Source organism: Cynocephalus volans, chromosome 6 (genome assembly GCF_027409185.1).
Source record: "Cynocephalus volans isolate mCynVol1 chromosome 6, mCynVol1.pri, whole genome shotgun sequence".
NCBI classification, from domain to species: Eukaryota; Metazoa; Chordata; class Mammalia; order Dermoptera; family Cynocephalidae; genus Cynocephalus; species Cynocephalus volans.
In genome coordinates this window covers 19,251,444-19,271,796 of record NC_084465.1, presented here as the reverse complement: position 1 = coordinate 19,271,796, position 20,353 = coordinate 19,251,444, and the positions used below count along the sequence as shown (strand labels likewise).

Below are 20,353 nucleotides of genomic sequence, written 5' to 3'. Positions count from 1 at the left end.
AGACTAGGGCTGGAAGTAGATTGTATAGCTAAACTTTAGGAATTACTTTTTCATATCACTAGATGTTAGAAATTGTACAGTTCTATTTAGACATGTATTCTTTTATTCTTTTATTCATTCATTCCACCAACCAACCATTATTTGGTTTCACAACACTGTGGGTTAAGATCCGTGAACAGGGCTGAGAACACAAAGTCTCATAATAAGATACTGCCAATGATCTCAAATAACCTAAGTCTAGTGTAGAATATACACAGATACAGAGTTAATATAATTAATACCAAGTTAAACCTTAAGCACTACAATAGACACATCAACAGCAAACTTCAGTGAGGGTGTAATTAATTCTGACAGCAAGGAACAAGGAAGAATTTCTTGAAGAGATAATCATTGAACTGGGTCTTGAGAAATACACAGGATCCTGAGAGACGAAGGGTGACAGATTATAAATGGTTAAGAGCATGAACTCTGAAGCCAGACTGCCTGAGTTTGAATCTCAGACTATGACTTATTAGCTGCGTGACCTTAAGCCAGTTACTGAACGTCTCTATGCATCAGATTCATGTACAGACTGGAGATAATGATACCACATATGGCACAGAGTTGCTGTGTGAGTAAATCAGTTAGCATAGGTAAAGCACCTGTAACAGTACCTGAAACATAATAAATGCTAAATAAGTATATGTTACATGGGGACAAGACAGAGGCAACAGCACAAAATGATCCAGAAATGAAATGCTAAAAAACTTATTTCCTTTCTGTTTGTTTTCATCACAAAACAAATAATACCTCAGAGTGCCTCACTGCTAAATATATATAAAAATACATTTTGCTAACTCAGTGACAGTTTTGGGTCCTCAACCCAGAAATATGCACATGCATACACTCAGAACTCCACATGCAATTTTTATGGGTCCATCTACAAATCCAGGGCTGCAGGCACTTCCTCAAACACATCCCGGAACTGTAGGTAAGAGAATGATCTAATGGTATTATAAACTTTCCATAAAAACCAGTGCTCAGTATGGAATTTTATACAACTCCATGCAACCATGGGCCCCAATGTATCTAATTTAAAAATTAAACCGTTAACTCTTGGAGGGTGGGGACACATAGAACACAAAGAACTTCACAATCTCATTTGCAATTAAAGACAGAGACAAGAAAGCAATTACGGTTAGGCAGCTTCTTAGCTGAGTAGGAGACCTGTGAAGGAAAAGGACGCAGGCTGTCTAACCCTGCAGATCAGATGAGGTTGGGGGACAAAATGTAAAAACTGAACGGCACTGTACTCACATGGTGAAGGAGCCAGGGGGAGCAGACACTCGCCGCAGGTCCGCAGTTTGCACCTGATGAACACTAGAGGCAGCAGGGAATGGGCAGCGAAGACAGAGTCAGCACGACAGCGTGGACAGACAAGGAACAAGCCAGGGAGAGAAAGAGAGACACACAAAATTTAAACAGAAATTAAATGAGCGCATCACCAAACAGTGAGTGAATGGAAAAGAAAAATCAAGCCAGCCACGGAAATAATCCAAAAAAGCCAGTGGTAGCAACGAAGCCAACAGGACACATGGAAGGGGCTGGTTCTAGGCAAGCCACAGACTGGAGCAAGGGGCCAGTGCAGGAGGTGGGTTGTGGGGGAAAGCGGGGTGGGATAGGTGGGAGGTAGTACATGGCCTCCCTTGCTTTGGGTCACTTAGGACACCCCAGGAGAGGAGGCACACACTTACACATCAGAGAATGGTAGGCTGGCACAGTAAACTCATCTTTGAGGAGATTAAAGGTCAGTCTAGTCCTTTCACACAGGCTTCATGGTTCCCCGGGCTTTTAGGAATGCTCACATCAAAAGACAACCGTCTTGAAAACAGTGACTCAAACAAAACTTTAACTTCCTTCAATTAAACAATGAAGGCTTTTTAAGAGTTCCAGAGGCAATACCAAGAAAGCGTAATTCCACCACTGTGATGCTGTACTTCCACCCACATTCTGGGTAGAAAAGTGAAAGCACAGACTTCGCCCTTGCCTCCCTTGTTTTATAATGGAGAGAGTCTACAGTGGCTATTAGAAAAGACAAAATGTAGAATTTAAGAAACTAAAACCAAAATGTCCTGTCACTTTTACATAATTGTTCTGTCTGCTCTGTCACTTATAACTGCCTACAGACAAAGCTACCTTGATCTCTCTTTCTACTGGCTACATAAATTCTCATACAAAGTAATGCATGAGTTAACTCTAGCACAAGCTCTCTCAATCCATGTTATCCTCAAAGGACTATCAGTTACAACCAATAACAGCCCAGGATGATGAAATCCAGTTTCCTAAATCAAAGTTTGTTAACTAGATATCTTGCCAATGGATAAAACAATCATTTTTAATTGATTCAGGGTAACAGCTGAATACCTCCCTAAACACCTGAGTAACTTTCAATTTCTGATTTGCTCCAATGGTGTCTTTCAAATAGAGAACACAATCAAATGTATCTGGCTATCATGATACTGGTATACAAATATGAACCCAGATAAATCTCCTCTATTACTTTTTGGGGGAAGACGTTGACTGAAGTTCATATTCCATGTAGCTTCATATACCATGACAAAATGAGATATACTCCTATACAAGTGAGACCTAGCCTTTGAGTTTGTGTATAGTAACAGCAAATGGGATTATAAGCCAAGAAATAATTTTTTAGAAAGCATTATTTTTGCCTTTTTACATACATGAAGATTTAGTAGTATCATAAAGGTCAACTATTTAACTATTTGTCATGGAAATTCCACCTGTCCAAGTGAACTATACTGTGAAATTATTAAATATGTATCTTCCACTTATAATAAAATGTGATTAAGACAAGTTTTATATCATTTTTTCATTCAAAGATTTTAGATTTATGTTATTTTAGACATAATTTCTGAGAAACTTAGCAGAGATAGCATTATAAATCTGATTCATGTGGGAGTCACTGTGACCATGTTTCAGGAACTATGACGGGCACTGGGGATCCTAAGAGGAAAACTCCAAGGCCTCCCTGCAGAGCAGAGAGACAAGTAAAACAGTAACTGCGCAATCTTTAATCGACGTTGTGATGGAAGTAACCAAGAGCACTACGGCAGCACCGAGAGGTGCATCTAACAACTAGAAGAAGATAGAAAAGGATTCTTTGGTAAAGCAGCATTTCAGTGGAGTCGTGAACTGTGAGCGAGTCAGCAGATGAGGAGGAGGACGTGAGCAGGGCACCTCAGAAGAGCGACTGAGCAAAACCATGATGACGCAGGAGACGGACACTGCTGCAGGAGAGCAGTCCTCTCTGGAGCACAGGGCCATGAGCATGAAGAAGGCAGTGATCAAAAAGGTCTATAAAGCTAAGGAAGATAGCCTTTATCTTTTTAGAAAGATCATTCTAACTGGTGTATTGGAAAAAGACTGTGTGAAGGGCAGAAGGAACAGAGCAAGGAAGTGAATTATGAGCATATTTTAGCAATGCTGCCGAGAGGTAACATGCACAACCTTTGCACTAAAGCCATCTTACTAGCAGAGAGAACAGATGGTGTGAGAGTTAATGATTTGGGACATAAATAGAAGCAGATTTCAAAGAACACAGTAGCTAGCCTGCTGGATGTAATAAAGGTAGCAGTGACTGAGATGACTCCAGGGGCCAGGGGCATGGTCAATGAGGGGACGGGTAGTTCCATTCACACAAATGTGAATGGAACAGACCCACTGGACGGTGCAGAGGAAAACCAAAGGAAATAGAGTTGATGAGTCCAGTGTTTAGCATGTAGCTGGAGATTGCTATGAGATATTAAAATAAAGATGTCAACAAAGATATTTCAATTTAAAAGGAAGTGTTAGCTGAAGACACAGATCTGAGATGCAATCTCCCAGAGAAAGGATAGATCCATGAGGAATGCTGGCATTCAAGTGAGAAAATGGCAGTTTAGGGAGCCACAGCACTTATGTCTCAAATATTCCCAGTTAACATGCTGTGTGAAAGGAGCTTAATTCCTTAGGATTAATTGAGCAGCTACCTTCTTCTTATTGGAAACACGCACACACACAGAGAGACACACAAGTTTTTAAAGACATTTTAAACTGGTTTTCTTTCTCCTCTACTAAGAAAGAAGACAGGCAAATGAAACAGAAGAAACAGTAAAAACGAAGGAAGGAAGGAAGGAAGGAAGGAAGGAAGGAAGGAAGGAAGGAAGGAAGGAAGGAAGGAAGGAAGGAAGGAAGGAAGGAAGGAAGGAAGGAAGGAAGGAAGGAAGGAAGGGGAAAAACAGGTAGGCAGAAAGAAAGGAAAGCAGGAAATAAAATTTTTTTTTTCCAAATATCTCTTTCTCTCCTGGAGGGATCAGTGAATGTTGCACAATGATGGCCAAAGCAGAGAAAAGCTTGGAGGATTCAGAAGGTTAAAGAAAACTTGCAGAAAAGTCTTAAAAGGCAAGGCTGACCTTAAACTTGAAACTCTACTTGGAAATCCAGTGGAAGAAGTTATATTTTATAACTAGAATCCCTAGTGAAATAGAAAAAAACAAGCTAATAGCAAAGGATGAGTAAGATCAGAGTGAGAGAAACTAAGGATTAGTGAGCAAGTATTACAGTGGTAGCTAGGTTTTTGAGGGTTTTTTTTCCTTTTTGTTTTAATTTCTAAAAGTATAGTATGAATGCGAATTTTTCATACTAATACAGATCTTTGTTATGTTTTAAATTTTATAACTGTTCTTTTGAAAACTGGAAGGCATACTGTTACTGCCATTTCACATAGCTGCTTTTAAGAAGGCCCTGCTACCCCTGGTAGGAAGTAAGTAACTGTATTTTTGAGTCGAGGCTGTTTCTACACCTGCACAGCTAAGTACAAGAAATGACATCATATGTCACATGTACCATGAGTACAAAAAGAAAAAATCTATTTATATTTGTTTTTATATGTTAATAAAGGCTCAAATGAACTCTTAACGATATATATGGTTACTGAGCAAACACAAATTCTTTCTCAACACAAGGGTATGAGCTGTTTGAAACTAAACACCTGAAAACAATTTCATATCTGATAAGGTCATTAAAAGTAGAAGTACCAGGCATGAGACTGTGAGCTCTTTGCCTATAGAGAGTAAAGACATTTAGCTTTATTATATTTTTTAACAAACTATCAGCAAGTGACCCAACAACACAGACTACAGTAGAATTTCAGAGGTAACTTTTCACTCACTAGTTCACAGATTTCTGCCAAACCAGTGGTTCCTGGCTTAATTCCAACATTTCTAGAGGGAATTTGATGAACCATATACAGCTGCTGACATCCCACTTTTTTCTTTAACCTATAAACTCAGCAATTGTGTATTCAACCTAATAGAAGGTAAAAAGCAGGGAGAACTGAAAACATCAGGACTGAGCTCGGAGTGTCACTATCTGCAGAACACAAACAAAGCGAGAAACATAATGGAAAAACACCTCTGGAAAGTGATCTAGGAAAAGTTCCAGACTCTGGGAGAGAAGAAGATAGAGTGGGTCTCTCACCCCAGTTTTAAACTTAGAAGCAGATTCCAAACACTGAGACATTTTTGAGAGCACCGTCTAATGCTGTTCTTCAGCACATGCCACCACAGAAGAGAGGTGAAGTAAAGCGTTGGCAGTGAGCTGTGGTGCGTGTGTCACTGGTTATTCTAGGCAAGTCTGTACACTGTCACATTGACTCAATAAATGCATGGCAAAGCACACCCTTGCTTTACAGGCACTGCAAGGAAGCCAGCCACTCAGTACAAGCAGGTAACCATGCATCACAGGCTACAAACAGGAGGAGCAGCTTCGAGGGTCTCTCAGTGTGACAGAGAATGACCCAAGGCTAAGCCCTGAAATGGCCTCAGACATTTGGGCATGATATATAGAAGATACTCAAAAAGATGCCAAAAAATCCCCTTCTTTTTCCTTCCCCTTCTCCAACTCCAAATAGACATTAAAATCACCAGTTGGAGTAAGGTACACTATAAAATGAATATGCGTTCTACGTATAATCATCGCTTTCCCTCAAATCAATTTATCAAAACACCCAAGAAAGGAAAGAGTCTAGGAATGATACCACATGTTTAGGGGCAGAAACAGTGGGTCAGGTTAAGTCTAGAAAACAGTATGCTTCCCACAAAGACAAAACTGAGTTGAAGCACCAGAGTATGCAGAACCCCAAAATGGGAACATCAGGAAAAGACAAATGACTAACATAGAGGGACGTGATATGGACAGAGGGGAGCCACAAACCAGCTCTGCCCACCTCCTGTGACTGCAGAAACCAACACTCTCCATGTGACCTGGGTAAAAGAGCAGGCTAACTCCAGGCCTCCCAAAACCCAAACAAAAAAGAACATACTTATCTGGACACATTTTACAACCCTAGAATCACTCTCAATGATTTTCTGAAAAGTCCAGTAAATATGTACTCGAGTGGTCAGTGAAGAAGAATCATCTATCTCACATACAGTAATAATTTCTAAAGAAGGGTGCGGTAACTGTATCATGAACGTGGAGAAGAAAATGTGTATGTTCCCATGAGAAGGACCAAGGAACTGCTGAGTAAGGTCCCCAGACCAGGCACATGCTCTGCATTCTCCTCTCCAAGGTCTTCGTATTAAGCAAGATAGGCAAGGAGCAGACTCACTCATTGAGTAAAGGCATGGATGTCCTCCTCTTGCTCTTCTGGACCATGTTGGCCTGATTCCTCAAGGAGATCCGAATCATAGCTGGTGCCAACCGACAGGGCTCCCCATCCACTTGCATGGGGATGGATTTGTAAGTTAGAAGCATGACTTCTCGACACTGGTGCAGCCTTTCTCCATGGCCTCCGACTTGCAGGGCAGCCTGTAAATACAGGAGTCAAAGGGGAGCAAGGAATCAGTTTTGGTTAAGAAAGCTAGAAACCCCAAGTCCATGGTGTATGATCAAAGGGCCCTCAAGAAACATAGTAAAATTAGTTAGCCATCAGTATAACAGAAAACTTGGATAAACCATCAGTACAAATAAGCTAAATATTAAAAACTTTTAAAGGGTCATGAAAATCAACTACAATGTATATTAATAAGTTAAAACAAAAAATAAATTAATTAATTAATTTAAACTTTGATGAGTTTTACCATAATTCCCCTTGATAACCACTTTTCACTTGAATGTATTTTCAGTCTAAATCTAATCATCTAATTTAATACTAAAGTTTTTCTTTGCCTTATCTATTTCTAATAACAAATATAAATAGAACAAAAATAATATAAAGAGATAAAGCACAGTTTACTAATTTCTAAATTGCATTTATCTATTTCTTAAATATGCAGCCCATCATTGGTTAATTTTCAAACGTGAATAGGCTTTCCCTTTTTACCTAAAAGCTCCTCAAGCAATTTCTAACCTGTATAAGATCAGTGATATGTAAAATAATATCGATTAGTCAATTAAAAACATTCTGGAAAGTAAAGCAGCTTTGAGGATTAAAATCGAGCATAGTAAGAGCTCAGTTCACCATGGTAGCCACAGAATGGAGATTTAAGCCAATGTTAAAAATCTATTGTTAAGAGCAACAAGTTAGTATAACTTCCCTGACTTAGTAAAAATAAATGTATTTAGTATCACTTATTCTTTCAGGGATAATGAAATTATACACTTTTGATATATAACATACATAGAATACACGAATTTTATTATACAGTTTCATGAATGTTTTTATACACATATGTGAACCTCCAATCCAGATCAAGCTTTGTAAAATTTATAACAACCAAAAGGTTCCCAGGTGCCCCTTCCAAATCTATTACCCTCCTCCCACCAACCAATTGGTGACCACTATTGACTTCTATCACCATAGATTCATTTTGCCTAAACTTGAACTTCATATAAAATAAATCATAAAGTATGTACATACAGTATGTATCATTATGTTTCACTGATATATAGGAAATAGTATTTGCTCATTCTTTGGGTAAACATTTGGTTGTTTTCAGTTTGGGATTATTGATATAAACTTCTTGTACGTATCTTTTACTACATGCACATTCTCTTGGGTACATACAAATGAGTAGAATTGCTATGTCAGAAGTTTAGGCATACATTTGACTTCAGTAGATACTGCCAAGTAGTTTTTCAAAAAGGTTATATCATAATGCATTTTGAGCATCAATTAATTTACAATGAAGTAAACTTTAAAAAATAGCTAAATACTAATTCTAGCTCAAAATCTAAAAGATTTACTCTTACAAAAAACAAAACAAAACACATGTACTATTAGCTTGTTGCCATATGTCTCATTTCTATGAAGGGGGGAAACACCTTATTAATTGAGATTTTTATGAAGTCAATTTCCACTTATTTGGTTGCCAGATAGCTGTATTTATCTCATGTTTTGAATTATTTTTGTGTTAATTTTAACAATAGAAAGCTGACCAAAAATGCAAAGAAAAGAAAAGCAAAGGGACAAAAAGGAGGAAAAGAAAATAGAACAGAAACTGCAAAATAGTTACCATTATTGAAGACCTTCAATGTTGTGCTCTACTGTGTGCTTTACACATGGTTTTATCCAATTAGTAGGACAATAAAAGAATTTACTAAAATTCCTTTGGGCTATTACCTGAGCCCTCTACTCTTTAGCTGACAATTTTCCTGACTATACTTAAAATATCCATTTTGCTTAATCTATAAATTTAAGCCACTGTCTCATCTCTAAAACTTTCCCAACATATTTCCCTTGAACTTTTTAGCCCAACATTTCCCTGACAAAACTGCACCTTTCATCCATTAGAAAAAAGTCCCATTTTACTCTCTTTTTTTTCCCAGTCTTGACTTGGCCTAATAACAGACAAAAATGTAAAACCTGCAAGGTAAGAACTTATTCTTATGAGTCTAACAGAACCAAAAATTGCTTATATAATTTCCAACCCTTGGTACTGGAAGGTATATCCAGTATTCGAGAGCACTTTTAAGCCATCTTCTCAGCCTTACAAATAAAACAGTAACAAATACTACAGACAGGTAGAGTTAAATAACTCTCAACACCAGCCCTCCTGGTATTTCAGAAGCAATCCAAGATCATTTCACAGGCAACAGAGAAACTACTGTAAGCAGCTTTTAAGGTTAAAAGTTTCTATTGTTAGCACAGCCACATTAAATTATTTTTGAAACAAGCTAGGGTATAAGTACTTTTAAAATATATGTAAGACATGTTTTTTTTTATCTTTTAGATTGGTCTAGGCTTCCTGTCTTGCAGCCTGGGCTCCTTGGTACTAATAACATTTTTTCTCCTTGTCCTTCTAACCCTAGAGGTGAGAAAGACTTTCTGCAGTTACTGATTTATGGACTGCTAATCTATGAACTGCCCTCTTTTCAGCTCTTCTAACATCCTGTAACTAGTCTCCTGTATTAAATATACTCAATGAAGCTATCACACATTTTTTTTTTTTTTTTTTTTTTTGGTATTTGAGAAACTATGCTAGTCACCAAGATGAGAAATTTTACTTAAATAATTTGCAGTGGCACTGTTATCAGCTAATTTATAGGGCCTGTTAAGTCTCACAGCCATTAAGAAGATCTAGCCTGGGATTCAATGGTGCAGTTTGGAAAAAAGTCCACATCTATACTTTAAACTAGTTATATAGACAATCATTCCTCTAAAATCTGTAATATCTTGAGAGAGTTACTATAGTGACAGGATCAACATTATATGCTGGAGAAATGGGATTAAATAGATATTTATAAACAATTGGGAGATTATCCTAGATTTCCTGAGTGGGCCCAATGTAATCCCAAGGGCCCTTAGAAGGCAAAGAGGGAGGCAGGGAAATTCAGAGTCAGAGAAGATGATAGGAGAATAGAAATGGAGGTTGCAGAAATGTGGGGCCAAAAGCCAAGGAATATGGACCACCTGTAGAAGGTGGAAGACAAGGGAGCGAATTCTCCCACAGAACCTCCAGAAGGAACAAAGCCCCTCATTTCTGATTTCTGAACTCCATAGATGTAAAATAATAAACTTGTGCTGTCTTAAGCCACTGTTTGTGGCAATTTGTTTATAACAGCAATAAGAAAATAATACAACCACAAAAAGGCTTACAACTAAAGATAAAGAGAAAACCTTAAAAAGAGAGAAAAAAGACACATTATAAACAGGGGAATAATAGAGAATCATGCAGCATATGTCTAGCCCAAGAAAAGATCAAAATTCAAAATTTGAAGTACAGGTTCTACTGAATGCACGTCACTTTCATACCCTCATAATGTCAAAAAATCGTTATCGAACCATCATTAAGTCAGGGACTGTTTGTATAAATAGTTATTTATTATAAGTCATAGTTATATCTGATATTTTACTTTAGTTCTTGTACTTATGTTTATTATCAAAGTAAGCAAACATTTAATATTACCTTTTTCCTTAAAAAAAGATTATATGATATAACAAAGTATAAAATGGTAAGTATAAAACTTCAACCCTGGGAATTTCTCGCACATATCTTTTTTCTCACTGAATATCCTTTTGTTCACTAAATCATAAATATTTAAAAAGTACACATTTTAATTTCAATTAACAAAAAGAAAGCTGGATGAGCTTTCTTTAAAGTTTAGGAGACTGAAATCTTTGAATTTCAGACCAAATGGCACATTAGGCTCCTGATTCCTCAATCTGAATAATACTTTGAACTACCTTGAAAAGTTTTAAATTACTTAGAAACAGACTCAACATAAAAGGATCTTCACAACTATAATGACAGAAAATTATGGCAGAAAAAAATACAAATGACAATGTCTGATTATGGTCTCTGTAGAATCCAAAAAGGTAATCAGGTTATACAGCACCCAATGGTGAATCTTCTTAATAAGTCCGAATGAATTTCAGACAGTAAAATAAATTGAAGACTTCTGCTTTGAAATTTGCAATTACAAGATAAAGTCTAAAAGAAACAATCTTTTTTCCCATTCCAGTAATTCTGCTTAAATTCTCTCTTAAAGTGCTACTCTGAACCTTCTGTTCTTTGGATTTTACTTAAATCATAAGGAATGTACAAACATATTTATTAGTTTATTCCATGACCTTAAAAGTTTATAGCCTTTAATTACTTCAGGCACATCAATTTCTAAGAAAAATAATTTGTTTCCAAAAGGCTTGACCTACTAGTTATGTTTTTTAATTATATAGCATCTATTTTAAATACATGAAAATATACACACATATACTCAAATAACTATACTCTTCTGTTTATACAATCATCTTAAGCAGATGTTTGAGTTTTCAAATAACTTACCCTTTTAGAAATATATCAATATAATAGTTTCAAGAAATGTGAAACTGAAGGATTTTTTTCATCCTGAATGAAGAAATAAATACAATACTGTACTGCTATATGAGTAGTAAAGTAATATGTGGATGAAAATACAGGAATATACTCGTATGCAGTATTATTTACAGAGCATAAGTTATTCAAGACTATACAGCTTAAACAACATTTAACTCTACTTTTCTGAGACAGGATTTCTATCTTGGAAGTAATCTAGTGTCACTAGAATCTGAGATTCAATCACACATTTGATGCAAGCTAATGTGCATGTATTACATTATTCATGTTATGCAAAAAGAAAATAATAATTGACATAATTCTGTATTCCAGTTCTTCTTTGCCAACTTCTCTCTACTATTATTTTCTTCTTTTTCCTACTAATAATAGAATGGGAGAGAAAATTTTAACATACCTCCCCAAAAACAACATCTCCAACCTAGAGAGATCCTCTGAGCTCTAAACATATTTTTCAAATTGCCCATTTCAATATTTACTTAGATGTCTTACAAGGATTTCAAATTGTACAATATTCTCTTTCTTTTACATTTTCTACATCATTTAATGCATTTCTCCTTTACCTAGTTGCCTATGCTCGCCTCCTGGGATTCATTTACACCCCTCCTCCTTTACCCTTCACAATTAGTCACTATGTTCAAATACCTCTCTTAAACTCACCAGCCCCTTGCTTCTTTATCGCTACATTCTCACTTCCAGGTGTCCTCTTTTCTTCACCTGGACTCTGGTACCAACGTGCAGCCCTGTCTATCTGCCTCCAGCAGGAGAGATTCTGGTTGCCCTCTACACTACATCAGATCACTTCTAAAGCACAAATCTGATCCTGTCTCACCCCATCTCCCTCAGCCTCTCTATCAACAGCTTAAAAAGCTCTAACTCTGCCCCATCTTTCTCCATATCCACGTCTTCATTCGCTGTATGTATTGTCACTCTAAGACACCACTAGCAGCTCTCCCAGGTACCATGTTCTCTTAGGCTAATTCCTCTGATGGGAATGGACACTTGGCAATTTCACTCCTTGTAACTCCTGCTTCCTCTGTGAAATTTTTGCTGATATCACTATTTTATACACACTGTTCTGGTTTTAATTCTTTCTATTCTCACAGGAGCCTTTCTCCTAGAATTAGTTACATCAGACTGTGATTGCTTGTTTACTCCTTTGTCTCCCCACAACATCAAGCTGTGAGCACCCTGAGGACAGTGATTTTCTTTTGGTTAATTTCTTAAGCATTTTACCTAGTGGCATGTCATTTATGGATTCAGTAATTATTTTTGAATTCAATAAATATTCAATAAACACTAATGACTGACATTAAATGAATAAAAGCAGAGAAACATTTTAAATAAGCATTATGTTGAATTTACAAAAGTTCTCTTAATTAGAGATCATCACTATTGCCCAAATTTCCCATACACTGCATGACCTTTTATGACCCAACCTCAGAAGTTGCATAGTGTTACTTCCACTGCACTTAATTTGCCAAAGTATTCACAAGCTTATGCAGATTCAAGGAGAGGATACATAGTCCCAATCACTTGATGGGATAATGTCCAAAAATTCAAGTCCATTTTAAAAGCACAATCACAATTGGAAGATGCTAATGAACCAACTCATTATTTTGAAAATGTACAAAGAAAGAAAAAGAACTACTTATTTGGTCTTTTCCACACAAACCGTACAACCAAGTAATGAAATAGTAGGTGAAGAGAAGTTTCTCCTTATAGAAATATTCCAGCTAATAAACAAAGAAGGAAAGAATTAGAAAATCACTATTTTGCAACCTTAATGCTTGCTGGATCCAGACATTGATCATTAATATCTGTTAACACTAAAAAAAAGAGAAAAATAACCAGGTGTTATGTATCATTTTTCGGAAGAAAACACTACTTACAAAGTAGATTTGGGGGGGAAATATATCTGTTTATCTAGATCCAATTATCAGTTTACAGGAAATAGGGAAAAAAGATGAATATGTTCATTAATATCTTCCTCAGGGATGCTATCAACGAAATTCAGACTCAAAAACTTTACAAGACAAATGGCCGGGTCTCTTCAATAAATAAATGGTGGGGGGAGGGGGAGTTGGGGGCAAAACTATACAGACTTAAAAGTCATATCAATGAATCACAATGTGTAAGCTTTATTTGAATCCTGATTCAAACAAACAGAACATAAGAAAACAAATGACATTTAAAAGATAATTGGACTCTTGAGCTCTGAGTAGATATTTAGTGATATCCAGGTACTACTGTTTTAATTTTTCTAAATAAGATAACATTGTGGTTGTATTTATAAAATAATGTCTTTATCTTTTAAAAACATTCAGAAATACTTATGGATAAAATAATATAACATCTGGGATTTGTTTCAAAATGACATAAGGAAAGAGGTCATATGTGGGGGACAAACACAAGATTGTCCATGAGCTGATAATTATAAAAACTGAGTGATGATACTTGGTGTAGTGGATTGAATGTCCCCCCCACCCCAAAACTCATTGAAGCTTGAATTAGGTCCCCCAAGTTTTATGTATTAGAAACTTGGTACCAGTGTGACTGTTGGGAGAGTGGAAAATCCTATTATGGCAATTTGAAGGAGGAAACTTGGGGAGGTGATTAGATTGCAGGAGCTAAGCAGTGAATGAATTAAAAATGGTGGTCATGGGCATGTTCCAAGGGCCTTAAAAGAAGAGTGAATGAGGAGGTTGGTCCCTTGCTCTCTCCTCCACCACTTTCACAATGTGATACTTGGCCATCATTGTCGCCACCACCGAGACCCTCACCAGATACATTCCCTAGACTTTGGACTTCCCAGCCTCAGAAACTGTAAGCAATAAATTTTGCTTTCTTTATAAATCACCCAGTTCCAAGTATTTTGTTATAAGCAACAGAAACAGACTAATAACCCTTGAGTTCTCATATTACTCTTTTTATATTAAAATCTTCCAATAATAAATATTTTTAAAAAATATATTTTACTAATTCCCCAGTGACTGACCTTGAACAAAGCAGACACTCTCAAATAAATTCTATAGTGCACTCCATGATCTGGCCTTCGCCTACTTCTTCAGCAACATCTCCTACCACTCTAATATTTCAGCTATGTTTAAATTACATAAAACTACTTATAGTTCCCACAGAGAGTATGATCTTTCACACTTCTAAGTGCTTGTAAATTTCCCTTTTTCCAGAATGCCAAGTCCCATACTTCTACTGCTGGCAAAATTCTTTCAGTCAGTCATATTTACTTATTGCCAGCTGCATGCATCTGGCTCCCTGCTGTGTGCTGGTGACTCAATGGGGTGGGGGATGTCCACCTCTTGCTACCTGCACTGCTGCTCCAGCTTTCCCAGCCCTCCTTCATGCCACGTAAGGTTGTCCCACTGTGACTATATCAGCAACTCACTTGTCCTCTGGTGCCTGGTTAGACTTCTCCAGAGGGAGCCACCAGCAGAAGATATGGAAGCCAAGGAGAAGCATGAAGTCACTGTATTTATGTCCCTGGTTCTCCCTGCTGGGTTGGCTGCTCCTCTTAGCAAATGCCACTTTTACCAGGTGCTCCTTTCCAAGTAGTTCTCTTTCTAGTACAGGTGTCTTCTTCTTTGTCTTTGCATCTTCAGATCAGGAATCATTGTTTCTTATAAACCTAGTGTACTATTGGTAGAGAGTCCCGCCATTAAACTGTCCTCTAACTGCCCAATTTCAGTCTGCCATCTCTCTCCCATTCAGACTCTAATGATACAATTGTAAACAAAATAACCAAATCAAAAGAGACTATAAAAAGAACCTGACACACATATGTATAGAGAAATCACACATGAAGAGTTAAAGAACTGTATTAAAAACTTTTTTATTGAAACATAATTGGTTATACGTGTTTGTGAGGTATAGAGTTGACTATCAATATTTGTATACAATATATGACAATCCAATCAGGATAATTAGCATATTCATCATTGTAAAATGTAATCATTCTTTGTGCTCACTAACCAATTTCTTTTTTATGACTGAGTAGTATTCCGTTGTGTATATATACCACGTTTTCCTTATCTAGTTGGACATTTCGATTGTTCCAACTCTTGGCTATTGTAAATAGAGCTTCAATAAATGGGAGTGCAGGTATCCCTTCAACAAGATGATTTCTATTCCTTTGGGTATATACCCAGCAGTGGAGTGGCTAGATTGCATAGTAGTTAAATCTCCATACTGTTTTCTATAATGGCTGTGCTTATTTACTGTCCCAACAACAGTGTAGAAGTAGTCCCCTTTCTCTGCATCCTCACCAGCATTTGTTATTCTGTCTTTTTGATAACCCAGTCTGACTGGGGTGAGATGATATCTCAATGTGGTTTAGATTTGTATTTCCCTGTTTTTTGCATATTCTTGTTGCCCATTTGTATGTCTTCTTTTGAGAAATATCTGCTCAGCTCCTTTGCCCATTCTTTAATTGGATTCTTTGTTTTTTTACTAAGTCATTTGAATTCCTTGTATATTCTAGATATTAATCACTTGTCAGACATATAGTTTGCAAATATTTTATCCCATTCCATAGGTTGTTTTTCACTCTGCTGATTGTTTTCTTTGCTGTGAAGATTTTTAGTTCGATATAATCCTATTTATTTTTTCTTTTGTTGCCTGTGTTTTTGAGGTCTGATTCATAAAGTCATTGCCCAGTCCTATATCCTAAAGTGTTTTCCCTATATATTCTTCTATGATTTTTATAGATTCATGTCTATATTTAAGTCTTTAATCCATTTTGAGTTGACTTTGGTATATGGAAAGATGTATGGGTGTAGTTTCATTCTTCTACATATGGATATCCAGTTTTCCCAACACCATTTGCTGAAGAGGCTGTCCTTCTTTCCCCAATGTATATTCTTAGTGACTTTCTTGAGTACATAGGTTGATTACTGGGTTCTCTACTCTGTTCCATTGGTATGTCTTTATGCCAGTACCATGCTGTTTTGATTATAATAGCTTTGTAATATAACTTGAAATCGGGTAGTATAATGCCTCCGGCTTTATTTTATATTTTTTGCTCAGGATTGCTTTGGCTATTCAGGGTCTCTTGTTGTTCCTTATGAATGTTACAATTTTTTCTTTCTGTGAAGAATGCCATTGGTATTTTGATGGGGATTTGTATTTTATTTAATCTATTGATCACTTTGGGAATTATGGACATTTTCACAACTTTAATTCCTCCAATCCATGAACATGGGATGTCTTTAAATCTTTTTGTGTCATCAGTAATTTCTTTCAGCAGTGATATGTAGTCTTCATTGGAGAGCTCTTTCACCTCCTTGGTTATATTTATTCATAGGGATTTTAATCTTTTTGATACCTACTGCAAATGGGCTTGCTTTCTCTATTTCTTTTTCTGCTAGTTCATTGCTGGAGTATAAAATGCTACTGATTGATTTTGTATCCTCCAACTTTACTGAATTCATTTATCAGTTCTAAGAGTTTTTTGACAGAGATTTTAGGTTTTTCTATATATAGGATCATGTCATCTGCAAACAGGGATGATTTGACTTTGTTTTTTCCAGTTCAGAAGCTCTTTTTTCTTTCTCTTGCCTTTCGTTCTGGCTCATACTTCCAACACTATATTAAATAGGAGTGATGACAGTGGGCATCCTTGCCTTGTTCCTGTTCTTAGAGTAAAAGTTTTCAGCTTTTCTCCATTCAGAATGATATCAGCTGTGGGTGTGTCATATATGGCTTTTACTGTGTTGAGATATTTTCCTTCTATATCTAATTTGTTGAAAGTCTGTATCATAAAGAGATGCTTAATATTGTCAAATGCTTTTTCTGCATCTATTGAGATAACCATATGGTTTTTGCTCTTGACTTTGTTGATGTGGTGTATCACATTTATTGATCTGCAAATGTTGAACCATCCTTGCATCCCTAGGATGAATCCTACTGGATCATGATGCATAATCACTTTGATGTGCTGGTGTATTCTGTTTGCTATTATTTTGCTATGGATTTTTGCATCTATGTTCAGCAGTGATATTGCTCTTAGTTTTCTTTTTTATGTGTGTCTTTGTATGATTTTGGTATCAAGGTGATGCTAGCCTCATGGAATGAGGTTGGGAGAATGGCCTGTGTTTCAGTATTTTGGAAAAGTTTGAAAATGATTGGTGTTAATTCTTCATTAAAGGTTTGGTACAATTCAGCAGTGAAGCCATCCAGTTCTGGATTTTCTTTGCTGGGAGACTTCTGATTACTGCTTTAATCTCTCTTGTTATTACTGCTCATTATTGGTCTGTTCAGATTTTCTATTTTTTCTTGGTGCAGTCTTGGTAGTTTGTATGTGTCCAGAAATTTATCAATTTCTTCCATATTTTCAAATTTGTTGGCATGTAGTTGTTCATAATAGTCTATAATGATTCTTTGTATTTCTGTGGTATCAGCCATAATGTCTCCTTTTCATTTGATTTTATTTGGATCTTCTCTCTTCTTTTTTTAGTTAGCCTAGTTAATGGCTTATGTATTTTGTTTATCTTCTAAAAAAACCCAACTTTTTGTTTTGCTTAACTATTGCATTTTGGGGGGGGGGGATTCTCATTTAGTTCTGCTCTAATATTAATTATTTCTTTCCATCTACTAATTTGGGGATTAAATTATTCTTGTTTTTCTAGTTCTTTGAGGCATAATATTAGGTTGTTTATTTGAAGTCTTTCATTATTTTGATGTAAGCATTTATTGTAATAAACTTCCGTATTAGTACTGCTTTTGCAGTATCCCGTAGGTTTTGGTATGATATGTCTTTATTTTCATCAGTTTAAAGAAAGTTTTTGACTTCCTGTTTAATATCATCTTTGACCCATAAGTCATTCAAGAGCAGTTTGTTTAATTTTTGTGTATTTATAAGGCTTTTAAGGTTTTGTTTGTTATTGATTTTTTGTTTCAATTCATTGTGGTCTGAAAAGACATTTGAAATTATTTCAATTTTTAAAAAAAAATTTGTTGAGACTTCATTTGTGGTCTAATATGTGGTCTATCCCAGAGAATGTTCCACGTGCTGATGAGAAGAACATATATTCTGTGGTTTTTGTATGCAATGTTTTGTAGATGTTTGCCAAGTCCAGCTGGTCTAAAATGTAGTTTAAATCCTGTGTTTCTTTGTTGGTTGTTGCCTAGATGATCTGCCCAGTGTTGAGACAGGAGTTCTGAGGTGCCCACCTATTACTGCTTTGGGGTCACTCTTTTAGGTCAAATAGTGTTTGCTTTATATATGGTTGCTCTGATATTGGGTGCATATATATTTACCATATATTCTCTTGCTGGATAGATCTTTCTGTCATTATATAATGACCTTTTTTATATCCTTTTATAGTTTTTGGTTTAAAGTCTATGTTATCTGATATAAGAATTCCTACTCCTGCTCATTTTTGGTTTCTATTTGCATGATATATCTTTTTCTATCCCTTCACTATCAGTCTGTTTGAGTCATTACAGGTGACATAAGTTTCTTGTAGGCAGCATACAGTTGGGTCTAGTTTTTTAATCCATTAAACCAGTCTATGTCTTTTGAGTGGGGAATTCAATACATTTAAATTAGAGTTCTTATTGAAAGATATTGTCTTACTCTTGGTATTTTATTGATTTTTATATCATTGTTTTAAATATCTTTTGTTCTCTTCTTTCCCTTTTATTGTTTGTTTTTGGTGTTTATTGGGTTTTTTGTTTGTTTGTTTGTTTGTTTGTTTGTTTGAGGTGATAAGATATAGTTTCTTTCTCTTTCTTATTTACATATCTGCTCCACCAATGGGTTTTGTTCTTTCTCGTATGTTCATGGTAGTGATTATCATTCTTTGTAGTCCAGATTCAAGACTTCCTTGAGAATTTCGTGTAGGGCTGGTCATGTGGAGGTGAACTCCCACAGTTTTTCTTTATCTGGGAAACACACTATTTCTCCTTCATTTCTGAAGGATAGTCTTGCTGGGTATAGTATTCTTGGCTGTCAGTTTTTTTTTTTTTTAGTACTTTGAATATATCAACCCATTCTCTTCTGGCCTGTAAGGTTTCTTCTGAGAAATCTGCTGTTAGTCTGATAGGGGATCCCTTACATGTGACTTGATGCTTTATTCTTGCTGTTTTTAGGATTTTCTCTTTGTCTTTGGCTTTTGACAGTTTGACTACAATGTATGTCAGAGAGGACATTTTTGTACTGAATCTGTTTGGGGATCCTTGAGCCTCTTGGATATGAAAGTTGGTATCTCTCTCAATACCTGGTAAGTTTTCCATGATTATTTTGTTGAATAGGTTTTCAATGCTTTTTTGTTTCTCCTCCCCTTCTGTAATACCCATGATTCAGATGTTTGTGTGCTTAAGGTTGTCTGACAGCTCTTGTAGATTTACTACATTTAAATATTTTTTTCTGCCTGAGTTATTTCAAAAAGACTGTCTTTGCGATCAGAAATTCTTTCTTCTACTTGCTCTACCCAGCTTCTTAAGCTCTTGATTGTATTTTTTATTTTGTTGAATGAATCCTTCAGTTTGAGGAGTTTTGCTACATTCTTTGGTAAGGTATCTCTCTTTTTGTAAGTTTCCCCCTTCATATCCTGCATAATTTTTGTCATTTTGTTGTGCAGTCTGAGTCTTCTTGCATCTCATTGAATTTCCTTAACATTGTTGCTTGGAATATCTTCTTAGTCATTTCAAAGCTTTCCTGCTGTTTGGGATCTGGCACTTGATAATTATTGTATTCTTTTGCTGGTGTCATATTTTCTTTTTTGTATTTCTAGTATCTCTACATTGATGTCTGGTCATTTGGTGGAGCAGTTACTTCTACAACTCTACAGTGGCTTATGAGGAGAGAGAGTCCCTTCTGCTGATGTCTTTCATATTGAATGTTGGGTAGGGCATTTTAGTTTTGGTTCCAGGCAGATGCAATAGTGAAGTCTTCTTGTGGTTATTTCAACTGTATTCAATGTTGGAGTTGTCTATGTGTGCCTCTATGGCTCAGGCACTGGGGCACTCAGTGGTTCCTTGCTAAAGTGAGTGACAGAGTGCTGGATCATCAAGGATGTAGG

The 20,353-nt window shown here is 36.3% G+C and overlaps 1 protein-coding gene across 2 annotated transcripts in view; it reads right to left on the bottom strand.

Annotated features, from left to right (window-relative positions):
• DGKI (diacylglycerol kinase iota) overlaps positions 1 to 20,353 on the bottom strand; it is a 436,008-nt gene that overhangs the window by 142,480 nt on the left and 273,175 nt on the right. The window contains exons 20-21 of one of the 2 annotated variants that reach the window (XM_063099453.1): positions 6,650 to 6,849; positions 1,297 to 1,359 (exon numbers count right to left, since the gene is read on the bottom strand). In XM_063099453.1, coding sequence (XP_062955523.1) covers positions 1,297 to 1,359; positions 6,650 to 6,849 — 263 coding nt within the window. The remainder of the gene's footprint in view (positions 1 to 1,296; positions 1,360 to 6,649; positions 6,850 to 20,353) is intronic. The other variant, XM_063099454.1, reaches the window with a different exon arrangement.